Source organism: Leptonychotes weddellii, chromosome 12 (assembly GCF_054177405.1).
Source record: "Leptonychotes weddellii isolate Sample4059 chromosome 12, ASM5417740v2, whole genome shotgun sequence".
Classification (NCBI taxonomy): domain Eukaryota; kingdom Metazoa; phylum Chordata; class Mammalia; order Carnivora; family Phocidae; genus Leptonychotes; species Leptonychotes weddellii.
Window position 1 is genome coordinate 38,363,700 of NC_138380.1, and position 14,011 is coordinate 38,377,710.

At 44.5% G+C, this 14,011-nt stretch overlaps 1 protein-coding gene across 1 annotated transcript in view; it reads right to left on the bottom strand.

Annotated features, from left to right (window-relative positions):
• Positions 1-2,313: 2,313 nt before the first annotated feature.
• Positions 2,314-14,011, bottom strand: part of NPSR1 (neuropeptide S receptor 1) — a 135,125-nt gene continuing 123,427 nt past the window's right edge. The window contains 4 exon segments of the mRNA XM_081799679.1: positions 2,314-3,121; positions 3,984-4,162; positions 8,790-8,817; positions 8,819-8,877. Of these exon segments, the coding sequence (XP_081655805.1) occupies positions 3,029-3,121; positions 3,984-4,162; positions 8,790-8,817; positions 8,819-8,877 (359 nt within the window). The 3' untranslated portion in view covers positions 2,314-3,028.

Genomic DNA, 14,011 nt, shown 5'->3' on the forward strand with positions numbered 1-14,011 from the left:
TTAAGCTGCATGTTTGTTTGCTTTAAAAGGGGAGACAAACCATAGGAGACTCTTGACTCCAAGAAACAAACTGAGGGCTTTGGAAAGGGAGGTGAGTGGGGGGATGGGGAAACTCGGTGATGGGCACTAAGGAGGGCACGTGATGTGAGGAACACTGGGTGTTATACGCAACTAATGAATCATTGAACACTATATCAAAAACTAAAGATGTACTATATGGTGGCTAATTGAATTTAAATTAAACAAATAAAATAAAAGGGACACTTTTTTTCTCATGATTGATTTCAAATTGAAGCCATTAAAAAGATGTTGCCACTTTCTGGAAAAAAAATAGTGGGGCATGTTGCTTGGTGAAATTAAACTTCAATTAAATTATGCTTCACACAAGCCCTGAAAGCAGAGAAGCTTTTTACCATTCATGTTTAATTTGGTTCAGTAAAGTGGACACAGTTATTCTATAGCACGGCTAAATATATTAAGCACACCTACTCTTGTTATCCTGAATTTTCACCTGTGCCCGAAGCTATGAGATAATGTAACCACAGACCTCTGTGACACCTCGGTGTAGGCAGTAAGCATCTTTATTTGGCATAGCGCCTTGCTGGCTTCTCTGACCCCACTTGGGCATCCACGGCCCCCCACAATGACATCACAGCACTAAGCTTCTCATTTTCTCCAGGAGCTCAAACTGTATTTCTCGATTGGGAGATGTTTCTCTGACTTCATACTGATAGATGGGGAAGTTATAAAGGGCAAATGACTCAGTGTTGAGTCACCAAGTCATTGGTCCCCTGGGGAAAGAATTTCAGAAGGTCTGACTCTCTGGGTGTCATTTAAACCATTTTGGTCTCAGCACTGTATCTATAAAGAACCTACAAGATCCTCTGCTCCAGCCTTATTCTGTTGCCATCTTTCAGATGAGACGATGGAAGCCCAAAGACATTAAATGATTTTTCCCAAGGTCAGAAGACTAGTAATTACCAGTGTTCCCATAATGTTTAAATCGGATTTCCCCAAGCTTAGCAGATACGTGGGAGATGAGGATTCCAGAATCCACACCAGTACAAAGCAAGCTTCGTTTTAGCGGCACCTTCTCCTATAGCAATGTGAGCTGTTATCTCACTGATGTCCAGTCTTCTCGGGGAATGAGAGACACGGCATTAGAGCAAACTACAAAATCGCATTCCCAGTTTCTAAAAGAACACAAAGCCCCCTCACTCCACTCTCTCCTTCACTGTCATACTCTACTGATGGATGAGGTAGGCGCGTAATGTCTCTCGCAGACCAGAACTTGACAGAGATTGAAAGCATCTCTCAGGAGAACCCAGGCCCCTGTTTTGCCACCCAGGACACCTGCCAGATTTTGCTCTGTTAATTGGCTTCCATGCAGGCAGCTATTTTAGCAACGATTCTGTGTGGGTCTTCGGCGGCACATCCTGATTTAAAGTGAAACGTTGAAAAGTACTTCTCGACCACTCAAACCGTCTGGGGTTGCTCACATTTAGCTGGCTGGACAGAAAGGGAGGCAGCCTTCAAAACTATTGTGTCGACATAAAACTAGATTTTTCAGTCTCCTCAATTCAGAGAATAATTCTCAGAGAGATAGTGACTGAGGAGTCTGATTTCTGCCTAAAGAGATACTTTCCCTAAGGACAGAAGGAATTGGTAAGAGAGTTTGTGGAAAAAATGCCACTGTGACCTTAAACATACAGTTTCTGGGTTGACACCATAATGAGGACTGGAGTGCTATTAAAATATACTGCACATTTTAATGACTCCACTAGAGCGGTAGGCCAAAAAAAAAAAAAAAAAGACTTAAGCTCAGAATAATTCTGGGAAGGAGGATTTTGCCAAGGAGATTTTAATGTCAAGAATATATGTGAGGCTAAAAATAAGGAGCTCACGCACATTCCAGAGCCGTGGGTGGGGATGTATATATAATCAAATTAAATTATGCCATTTCCACTTAGGAAAAAATCTGATGGCAAAAATTGACTAGAAAACATTTAGTCATATTTCACTTGGATTAAGCTTATAAATACCAAACTCCAGACTTGTCAAAATAAACCCCACCAGCACTTTCTGGCCGAGGTGTTAGATAGACAATGGCTGCGATGTGCAAAACCAATAGCTTACGGGAACATCGTGTCTGGAAAAGCCACAGGGACTCAGCTCTCAACTAAAGAGAGGGTTCAGAGAGGTCAGAGGAGAAGAGGTGACCCTGCAGGATGGGGACTGGAGCCCGGAGTGGCCCAAATGTGGAAAGCCGAGGGAGGGGCTGTCGGGGAGCCCCAAAGACGTGTGAAACCCAGGTCCCAACTCTCAGAGACTGGAGGTCTGGGGCCCATGACTTTTTAGTATTATTATTTTTTCCCATCAGAGAAAGTACCCCTTAATTTTAACCTTCCTCTAGAGGGCCAGCATTGGGTTCTTTTGACAAATCATTGATTGATACAACAGGACCGTGAGGTTAGGTGCTGCCGACACACCCAACTGCAAACTGAGGCTATGCGCGGAGGAGACCCAACGTACCTGTGCCTGGGAATGAATTTGTTGCCATTTTAAGGATAAATATCTTCTTGGCTACAACTGCTGAACTGCCAATCCAAAAGTGGGGGGAAAATCTAGGCTTCAACAAGTCTTGATTTATATCTTAAGTTGTAATTAGGAGACTCTTGTACAACCGTACTTCTTTAGTCCCCTCTGCTTGCCCAAGCCTGGACCTTGGGCCAGAGATGCCTCTGTCCATTGGGTTCTGGTGTTGACCAGTGGGAAGGAGGGCTGGGAATCGCGGGGAAGGAGGGAGCATCTTTCTTGGATGGCATGAATAGTTGGTGACCTCACATTGGCCAGTACTTGCTGAAGCAGGTGACACACACTCCTTAGGATGCTTGCCTTGTGCATCTCCCAAGTGATGGAAGGAAAAGGATGGAGAAGTCAGCTCAAGCTCCATGCACACACCCAAGGTGGTGACAGGGATCCAGAATTGCTGATGGGGCTCAGCCTAGCAATCCTACTGCCCCAGAGTCTAGATAAATTCTGGCTTGGATAGAACCTGCATCTCGTGCCTCTGAGTTCTCTCCTGGAATGTCATTCTGGAATCCCGTGATGTTTGCTTCCCTAGAGAAAGAATAAATCAGGGAGGGAAAAATAATTTGACCTGATGAAAAGGGAAGTAAGGATGTTAAACAATAATAGTTATGGAGGATGTATTGAGGATCAAACACTGTTGAAGCACTTTGCATGTGATACCACCCCCTCCCCCCGACCCCCCCACCCGGCCACACACACACCTTCCTTCCCCACCCCTCATAGCCCTCCTTCCCAATGGTCAGTACCAGAGCCTGGGTAGGCACTGCTACTAGCCCCATTTTATAGGCAAGGACACTGAGTTTTATGGAAGTTAAATAACTTGCTCAAGGTAAACACATAGCTATGAATCAGCAATGGTGGGATTTGAAACTTAGCCACGGGCATCAAACCCAAGCCTTAAACCATTTTACTATTCTATCTCCTATGGATCTCTCTACCTACTCTCCATAGCTTATGCAGTAAAACAGCTGCAAAAGAGCAAAAATGACTGAGTAGTTGTGGGAGGGATCTAATTTCAGCGTTGGTACTTACTTTTCATATAACCTCCGTAATGTCACTTACCTTCATGAGCCTTCATCTGTTTATCTATAACATAGTAATAATGCTTTGGGTCCTGCTATCCCCACAGCATCGTACTGAGGAAATTCATGTTGGGAAGCTTTGAGCAAAAGAAAGTTCTTCTATGCATGACCTGATTAAGATGGTTGCTATCGCAGGTGAGGTGGTATAGGAGAAAGAGCATAGAGCGTGACCTGAACCTGGGTTTGAATTTGTCACACTAGCGAGCCTTTCTGACCCTCAAGCATCTCAACTATTACCTGAAAGGACACATGTTGGAGTCCAAGTACAGTGGCTATCTGCATTGGCCCAGACAGGAGTGCCCCTTACCTGCAGGGAAAGCTGATGGAGCTGCTGAAGACACAGTAGATGAGAGGGTTGATGGTGCTATTCAAGGCTGGCAGGTCCTGAATGATCAGAGAGGCATAGAAGCGTTCCTTGGTGTCTGGAAGAAGACTGAAATTGTCCCATATGTCGAAGAAGAAGTATGGACTCTAACAGCAGATGAAGGCTGGGGAGAAGAGAGCCGTTAGCACCGTAGCAGACTCAGCTGGGGGGCTTTCAGTGGCGACCCCAAGTCGAGCTCCAAATAGGAGGTTCCTTAGCACCTGAGATCTCTCAGAAATATTTAGAACATTGTGTGTTAACGTTAACGTCATGTTTACTCACACACATGCACATATACACAGGCATGCGTACACAGCCCACAGATACGTTGCTAGAGTTGAGTGAATTTGTAAAGGGAGGGTTCGATTTGACCCCTGTTGTGAGTCCTATTGGAAAGGTTGGGAACTGCTCGGCATGGCCTCAGCTTCTCATCCCACATAGTGTGAAAGGAAAACCAGCAAAACTCTTTGGAGGCTCTATGAGAAACAAAACAAAACAAAACAAAAGAACAGGAAGCATTTTGACCAATAGTGACTCCTGGTTTTAGGGTATGGCGGGGGAAAAGGTGGTGCCTCACGTTTTCAAAGCACAATCTGGCTTCATCACAATGTTCTTAATTTTCTTTTCCATTTCTAAGTCAGCCACTCCAGAAAATAGCTGCCCTCTACCCCTCTCCAAGTCAGTCTGTGTGTGAGCCCCTGATTCTGTTTGTCTCCAAATCCTCAGAGGAAATGGGTGGTATATGGGGAGATCCAGAGCATGACAGTGAATTTTATGGGTCACCTTGACTGGGTCAGGCGGTGCCCAGATATTTGGTGAAACACTATTTCTCGGTGTTTCTGGATGAGATGAACATTTGAATTGGTAGACTAAGAAAAGCAGACCATCCTCTTCAATGTGCGTGACCCCCTTCAATCCCTGGAAGGCTTGAATAGAACAAAAAGCTGAGTGAGAGAGGATTCATGCTGCCTGCTTGACTACCTTTTAGCTGGGACATCGTTCTTCTCCTGCCTTCCTTCACACTCAGACTCGGACTGGAACTACACCATTGGCTCTCCTGGGTCTGCAGAACCTGGGACTTCTCAGCTCTGTAATCATGTGAGCCAATTCCTTCTAATAATTCTCTTTACATACATGTATATCTCTTCTTTCTCTGGGGAACTGGACTAATACCCACATGCACCGAGGTAAAGAGTCTTGGGGCTGACTAGACATGGACGTGTCCTCTTCTGCTTTCTTGCTACATCCTCTCCACCCTCCCTCTCCCCCTTTCTCACCCGTAGGACTTTTCTTCAGAGAAGTCAGGGTTCCTTCGCCATCTGCTTGCAGGGGCCTACTTTCCCCTGTAACTGTTTGACCGGCGTGTGTTTATTCCCCAGGCCTTGGCAATGGACTAAAGAGGAGCAACTGAAACACAAAGACCACTGAGCATTCTGGGCACTGGCGGTTAAGCCTAGCATTGGCCTAGAATAGTGGTTCTGGGGCATGAAGGGGCAAAATTGCCTTTTGGGGGCATTTTGAAAAAAATGTGCATGTTTATGTATGTGCATGTGTGGGGTTGGTGGGGGATCTGGTTTGCCCAGGGATACTAGTCCTTCTGCGTGGGGCAGGCCGTCCCACCAATGTCCCATACGTCCTTTGAATGTCCAAGTGAGCATTTATGTAGCAGAAAACTCTGTTTATAATTACTCCAGTCTGGAAACCTAACTCTGTTTTATATATGAACACAAATATTTTTAAGAAATAGTGAATTTTCCAGAAAGGCAATTCTTTTGCAAAGGGAGGAAAGATTACTTTTTCTAATTTGGAACTTTAGCAGGATTTATTTACCTGCTCAGAAAATCAAGTCCCTGACAGCAATGTTGCTTTATTTTCATGTCTTTATGAAAACACACCTGTATTGATTTTCCTTTGTAGCTGTTATTACATCTAGCTGCCTACTTCATTATTCTTCTAGTGTAGCTGTGGCCAAGTATTTACATATTGAAATCTGCTCTGTTTTATTATACATTATTTTCTCTCTAGTCCTCCTTTGTGTTCTTACATATTGATCTTTTAAGACTTGTTAGGTGGATAGTATTAATTATACATTTCATTTCAGGATGGTAAAGGGGCATTCCAAGATATCTGTTATAGGAAGGGCTGGTTTGGTCTGACTGGGCTGTTAACACTGGCTGACCCTCTTGGGGGCCTCTCTGCTCTCTGACTAAAGGACCCTCAGGGTCTGAGCAGATGGTTCCTGATTACAAATAATTATGTCGGCTCTGGAACACATGTATAACATTTATGTCCTGACTCAACATCCAGGGGATGTGTATCTCTATTTCTGACCATCTGCGAAGGCAAGAGAATCTTTGCGCTACTTGATCAGCTGTTGGGAAAGGACTGTGAGCCCCGGTGGTTGTATCTGCTTTCGCCCCAGCTCTGCCTGCATTGCTGTTTTGCACCTCTATCCTGCTGGCTGAGTCCCTCTGCACCTGGTCTGTTTGGCATTTTGGAATGGCATCTCAGAAAGATGAGATTGATTATTTTGGTGATCTGATACACAGCTAAGACAAAAGGCCTGCTTTCTTAGGGCTCCCAGGAGCTGCCAGAGGGGTAGGGAGGGAAGTATTTGAGCTACATAAAAAGAAAATCACACAAATCCCTTTCCTTCTTGCATATCCTAGTTCATTTGTTCCCAGCAAATATTAATGAAGCACCTAGTGTATGTGGGATCTTATTTCAGGCTTTGGTGATGATAATATAAGGAACACAAAAGCAAAAGTCATTGTTCTCATGGATTTAAACCAGTGGGGGGGACAGATAGTAAGCAGACCAACAGATAAAATGTTCAGGTAGAAGTGGGAGGAGGAAGAAAAATACAGCCGGGTAAAGACTAGAGGAGGGCTATTTAAGACTTGTGAAGGAGGCCTGGCTGAGGAGGAAGCACTGTTGGGAAACAAAATGATGTGAGGAGGGAGCCAGGCCATCTGGAGCAGAGTATTTCAGGTGGTGGAAACAGCACGGGGTCCCCCAGGTGCAAACAAGTGGACATTTTGAAGAAATAGCAAGAAGACCGATGCAACCGGGATAAAATGAGCAAGGAGGAGAGCGCTGGGAGTGAGGTTGGAGACCTGGCTGAGGGAAAGATCACACATCTATCCCTCAATAAAACTGTAGGGTTTTATTCCAATGTAATGGGAAGCCAAAGGTGGGTTTGCAGGATAGTAATGATACCTGATTTACAATCTTGAAAGACCACATTGGTTGTTTTGCAGAAAAGGAATAAAGAGAAGACCAGTTATAATGTTCTAGGCAGAAATTTGTAGAAGCTTTGACTAAGACAGGAGTTGGATAGATAGTGAGGACTGGTTGGGTTTGAGAGCTATTTTGCAGGTAGAGCCTTCAGGCCTTGCTGATGCACTAGTCATGTGGGATGTCTGAGAAATAGAATAACAACAGATAGATGACCCTTAGGTTTTTGATATAGACACTGGGTGAAAGATGGTGTCATTTACTGAAATAGGGACAATTGGGGGAAGAGTTACTTTGTGTAGGGGAGGAGAACATGCCAAGAATTTCAGTTTGACATGTTGACTATGATAAGCTTATCAGAAACACAAATCAAGATCTCAAGTAGAAATCATAAATAGAATTTCTAAGCAAAGGAAGTGTTCTTAAAAAGAGAAACTGATTACATGTTGCTTACAAGTCAAGATGAAGATTGAGAATTGACACTGGTCTTTTAGAGGTTGTGATGACCTTGCTGAAAGTGGTTTCAGGAGTGACAGGAGAGGAAGCGGATGGAAACAGGCTCCAGAGAATGAGAGGTAAAACATGGAAGAGTTGTGTTAGAAGAGACTCGGTGACTCGGTGGAGTTCACCGAGTGGCCTCCTGCACAATATTTACATGCATACGATCCAGTTAAGGGGAGACCTGTTGGGGAGCGGAGATAACGAGAGGGCTGAAATTCTTGAGGAGGCAGCACGGAATGGGATTTGGGGCTCCAGCAATCATTCTGGGCTTAGAAAGAAGCAGTGCCAGTTGATTCACCGGAATAGGAGAAAAGACAGAGCACATTGTAGAAAGGCAGATAGGTCGAGGGATGCGAAGGTGGGAGGATGAGGGGGTTCTGTTTTATTTTCTTAGTGAAATATGAAGCAGGGTCATTAACTAAGAGGGAGTAAGGGCGAGGAAGCTTCGAAGGTTTGAGAATAGCAAAGAATACACACCAATCTGACACATATTATGTGCTCTAGAAATCCCGTTTTTTTTCTAAGATGAAGTGATGTTATGCGTCTTAGGAGTAGAGAGAAAGGGGACAAGGTCAAGTGGCCATCAGGAAGGGACTTGTAGTGACCCTGCAATTAAGTATCCAGAAGAAATGGAATGCCACTTCTGTCTTTCTTTGCTCATAAACTTCAGCCTTAGGGGAGAATATGCCTCAGAGAATGCAACAGGGTCAACTGGGTAATTGTGAGCATCATTCAGCTAGTTATGACTTAATCAACTTTCTCCAAATTATCCACACCCCATGGTCTTGGTGGGCAACTATAGTCCTAAAGGGAAGGATCGGGAACCACTGTCTGCCCTTGAAGGAGACACAGGTGGATGGATAAATTCCACACATTCCTCTCCAGTCAGACAAAGGTAGAGTGCCTGCAGACAAATTCCTTTCTTGTGTGGGCTCTCCACCACCAGCTCCTGGGACAAGCTTGCTTTTGGAATGTTCACACGGTTCTGCAACACAAGGAGGGAATTTGCTTACCCAGAATGATGACAATGCTATACTTGATGGGCTTTGATTTTTGCCTTTGAGATGAGCCCTCGGTGGTAACTGGTGCACAGCTTTCCATCTGGAGATACAGAAGGGGAATGCTGAAATGGAGTGGTGTTTTTGCCAATAGGAACATCATAGGTTAGATCCACAGCTGTCATGGGACCACTTAGATCCTGCTCACCTCTGCCTGGGAGGACCTCCTTGAGTATTATCAGAGTAAAGATGGCTTTGAGCCGGATGCTAGAAACTGCTCAGGTTGCAGCTTAATATAAAATGCAAATGCATTGGGACATCCAGACTTTCTCCAGAGTCTTGGCTGAATGCCCTGAATCAGCCAAAGCTGGAATTAGCCTTGTGACCTGGAATTAGCCAGGGGGCAATGCTGAGCTACCCATCCAGTCACTTCAGGAACTTAGGGCAAAGCCATTTTCTTAGAATGGTTACCCCAGACTAATTCGTTCATCTAACTCAGAAGATCCACTCTCAACAAAAGCTCAAGCCAGGGATATGAAAAACAAAACAAAACAAAACAACCTGTCCCAAGTAGGAACCTGGATATATAATTTAATTCTACGTGGGCTGTTGTTTGATGGTAAACACACGAGGGGTACGTGTGTATACCAATCTATTAGAGTATAAGCTTGATGGAGGCAGGGACTTTGTTTTCTTCACTGCTGTATCCTCTAAACTTAGTGAGTGATTAATATATATTTGTTGAATCAATGAATACAAACCACTCTCTAGTTAAGAAGTAGTGGTAAAATAAAAGTTGATTAGGGTGGACAGAATTCAGAGTGATAGCTCTTAGTGAAAGGAGTGTGTAGATGGTACATTTGGGAATGGAGATGTTGGACGCAGGGTCCCTTGCCACTGCGGAAGAGTTTTTTCACTGTCAGAGCTTCTGCCAGGCAATATGGCGCCTTTGTGAAAATTGGGAAAAGGTGCCCTTCCTGTGGATGCCCGCAACCTTGCCCCAGCACACCCTTAGCGAGGGAAGCAAGGATGGGATGCCACTGATTGGGGCTCAATGAGCACGACCCTAGCAGTGGCCCATGTCAAAGGCCTACCCGGGGCACCTGTCATGTGGGGCAGGATGGTTGTACATTGCTGTGCTTGCCTGTCCTCACTACAGTGTTCAGATTCCACATTTGAAATTTATTTTAATCCCAGGGAAACTGGTCTGAAGTTTATCTTTGCAGTATTATTCTAGACCCTCTCCAGTCTAATCCAGCCCAATCTGACCAACGTGGCACATCTGCCAAAAGATAAGGACTGAACAGAAGAGGCTAAGATAGAGTTCCTGTTCTCTAGGAGGTTTCAGTCCAGCAGGAAAGGTCACACACTGTCCTGGGTGAGGACAAGCCTGGCTGACATGAGGGAGAGGAAAACCAGCTGTGAGGGAGAGAGCCATCCCCCGTTGTTATGCGGGGAAGGCTGCAGGGCAGATGCAGAGAATCCAGAGGTGGAACTGGGGGGTGTGGGAGTGAGATTGGGACAGACACGTGAAGCAGAGTGAGTGTCCTCACCCAAGACGTGGAAACCAGAAAATGTCAGATGTATTTGGACCATGAGGGAGTCACCTCACTTGGTTGGAGCTTAAAAGGATATTGATTTTCGGGGTGGGGGGGTGGAGAACTGAGGCCGAAGTGGAAAGATCTAGAACGTCTTCCCAGGGAGTCTGGGCTGAATTTCTGAGGCGACCGCAAACCACTGGATCTTCTGAGTCTTTCCACAGTGTGAACATTTACTCACTGGAGAGGACAAACGGTTATCAGGAATAATGGGAAGAAGCTTTTATGTTCAATAAGCTGCAATGCTAATTAGAACTGGTGTTTTCTTTCTTAATGTATACCTTGTGAGGCCACTCTTAGGAACTGTTAGGGCTTCAAATTATTCTGTGCATTTCACAGAACCACAAGACTTCATGGCATAAGGAAGCAAACATTGCAGAAGCATTTACCACAGCGGTTAAGCTGGGGGCGATATTGCCCCTGAGGGTTACATTTGCCAATGTCTGGACACATTTTTGGTTGTCTCAATGTGCTGGGTGGGGGGGGGCTGCTATTGGCATCTAGTGTGTAGAGGTGAGGAATGCTGCTAAACATCCTTAGATGCATAGGAGAGTAAAACAGAATTATCTAGTCCCAAACACCAATAGTGCCAAGGTTGAAAAACCCTGATTTCCATGGTGGTCTCCTGGGAAGGAGACTCCAAGGTCAGACCTGAATATACTTTCCAGCTCTACCAATCACCAGCTGTGTAACCTTAGGCAACGACCAACCATTTCCAGCTTCAGATTCCCAGTTTAAAAAACAAGGCATAAAATACCAAACTCAGAGGCTTTTTAAAAAGGGGCAGAGGGAGGGAATCTTACAAGCAAATTCTCCACTGAGCATGGAGCCCCACACGGGGCTGGATCCCACGACTGATCCCACAACCCTGAGATCGTGATCTGATCATGACCAAGAGTTGAACGCTTAACCGACTGAGCCAGCCAGGCGCCCTGCATCAAACTCAGAGTTTTGAAGATAAAAACAAAATAATGTATTTAAGATGACAAGCCCTATGATGAGAATGTCAATTCCTTTACTAATTGGGATGAATAAAGTTTTGATAGTATTTCAGAATGTATATGGACTGCCTTTATGGAAGTGAACAGACAGTATTACTGCATTTAGATTGTTATCTGTATATAGGAATTATATACATCCAAAAATTCTCCCAGAAGGATTTTACCCAGGGGAGGCAAGTAAGAAATACAGCTGACCAAATTATATCCTTTCAAAATATCCCCATTTGCTGGACTAACAGCTGGCTCTGAAACAATATGGTTGTGAAGACTTGGTTGGTTTTTCAGAAAAGTTCTTGAGAATGACATCTGTGCTCTAACTTTTTAAAATGGAACCTGGCAGTACTTTCCACAGGGCAACTGGGTGACAATATAATCAACTACTTGCCCTTTGATCTCCCAATGAGATCAGTGAAAAACGTCTCTAATCTGACCACTCTAGGAAATGCAAAGCCTCCAGCTTCTAAAGATGGCTCTTCAAAGAGAACTGAGCTACAAAATGCCAGTAATTCTCCTTTATTGGGAGATAAAAGGATTATTTCCACCCAGGCCTTGGTGCTGAGCTGGAGCAAAAAGCAGTTAAATCCAGCCATCCCTGCGCATTAATAGCTGGGGTAGCCTTGAGGCAGCAGGTCCATTAGGTTCGGGACTGGAAAGCAGCATGCTGCCTTAGGCAGTCTTAATTCACGGATGCATCCCTAGTGGGGGCCCACACTGTCCATTTAGTCTCCAAGGGGCCAGTTCCTGCTCCTTACCTCGCCATGCTTCATGCCCCTTGCTGAGCCACTGGGAATCCATTGTTTTTGTGAACTGAGTGCCTGAAGGGGAGCAATTGGTATCTTGGGATTTTTAAATGAGACAGAATTTATTCCTGGTCGGGAGGGGACTATGTCATCTCTGGGCTTATAATGAGTGCAGGTGATTTGTTTGTAACAAGGAAATATACCCGGGGATGTCTTAAATATTTTTTCACATATTGGGAAGTCTATGTATTTCGGGTTGATTTTAAAAATTTAAACGTTTTTAACAGTCATGCCCGAATTGTAAAATTTTTAAAATTTGAAATTAATTTTTGATTTCCGATCATTGATAGCTTGTTTATCTACAAATATAACCTCAGTGTTAAATATTTCTAGTGCATTAGGTCTCATCTGCTTAGCTGTGGGATTTTGACCACCACCTTCCCTTGGGGTTTTTTTGACCCTCTAACAAACCAGAGGTCATAGCTAGATATGAGGAGGTATGACCTAACTCACCTACCTCACAGCTTTTTCTGTTCCTCAGCTCCTCAGCTCAGGTGGAACCAGGAAGCCTGGCAGACCTAAAATAACTGTGGCAGAGACAGGTGAGCTGTCCAGCAAGCCTTTTCTTTTCAGCGGCGTGTAGTCATATGACTAAGCTCTACCTATGGGAATATGGGAAGAATCCATGGACACTATTCTCAGGCCTGGCTCAGATAAACCACCTGAGTAATCCTCCTCTCTCTCTTCCTTCCACCCCTGACTGTTGGATGTTGATACTGAAGGATATCTTACAGCCATCTGTTAAGTGCGGCAGAATCTTCACCTGCTTGAGTTTCTGAATGACTGTGTGGAGCAGGGCCCTTCCCTTTGACTTTTACTGTTGATTGGACTTTAAACAAGGAACAAAGTTCTACTTTGTTAAGGCTACTGTATTTGGGGGTTTCTTTGATATAGCAGCTAGTGTTTCCTTAACTGAAGCAGAAGTTGGTATCTCATATGCAACGCTATCATAACAAAAATCAAAAACATGTGGCATTGGCCTGTGGGCTGGCAGCAGGTGGCAAGGAAATTGATATTGGAAGCTGGGACACTAGAGATCCATTTCATAGAACCATCACATACGATGCCTGGGAAGTCAAATTGTGTGCCTACTGAGCCTGGAGCCCATAGGACAAGCCTGGGTTAGCAGTCCGGGCTCTCCAGAAAATGGAACCAATAGGAAATACATAGAGATATACATAAAAGGAAATGTATTATAGGAATTAGCTCACAAAATTGTGGAGGCTGAGAAGTCCCACAATTTGCTGTCTTTAAGCTGGAGAACTAGGAAAGCTGGTGGTATAATTAAGTCCAAGTACAAATCATGAGACCCAAGGAAGATGTTTGTGTAGGTCTGAGCACAATGGCTGGAGACTCGGGCAGTCAATGGTGTAAATTCTGGTCCTAGCCCAAGGCCCCAGGAACAGGAGTGCTGATGTCCAGGGACAGGAGAAGATGGATGTCCCAGCAAATTGACCCTTCCTTTGTCTTTTTGTTCTATTGAGGCCTTCAACAGATTGGATGATGCCTACCACATTGGTGAGAACATCTTTACTTAGTCTACCGATTCAAACGCTTCTAGAAATGCCTTCCAGATACCCAGAAATAGTGTTTTGCCAGCTATCTGGGCATCCCTTAGCTCATTCAAGTTGACACATAAAATTAGCCATCACAGTTGGTAAATAGAATGTTAATAGTGTATGTTGATTGCTACCAGCTGTGTTTAGCAAGGTATTAGAAAAAAGAGATGAATTCAGACAAGAGTTGGTTGGTTTATGAACAAAAATGACAGGAAGTTAAAGAAAGTCTTACAATTTGGGATCTCATAGAGTTGCAAGTTTCCATTGCTTTCTGGCCCC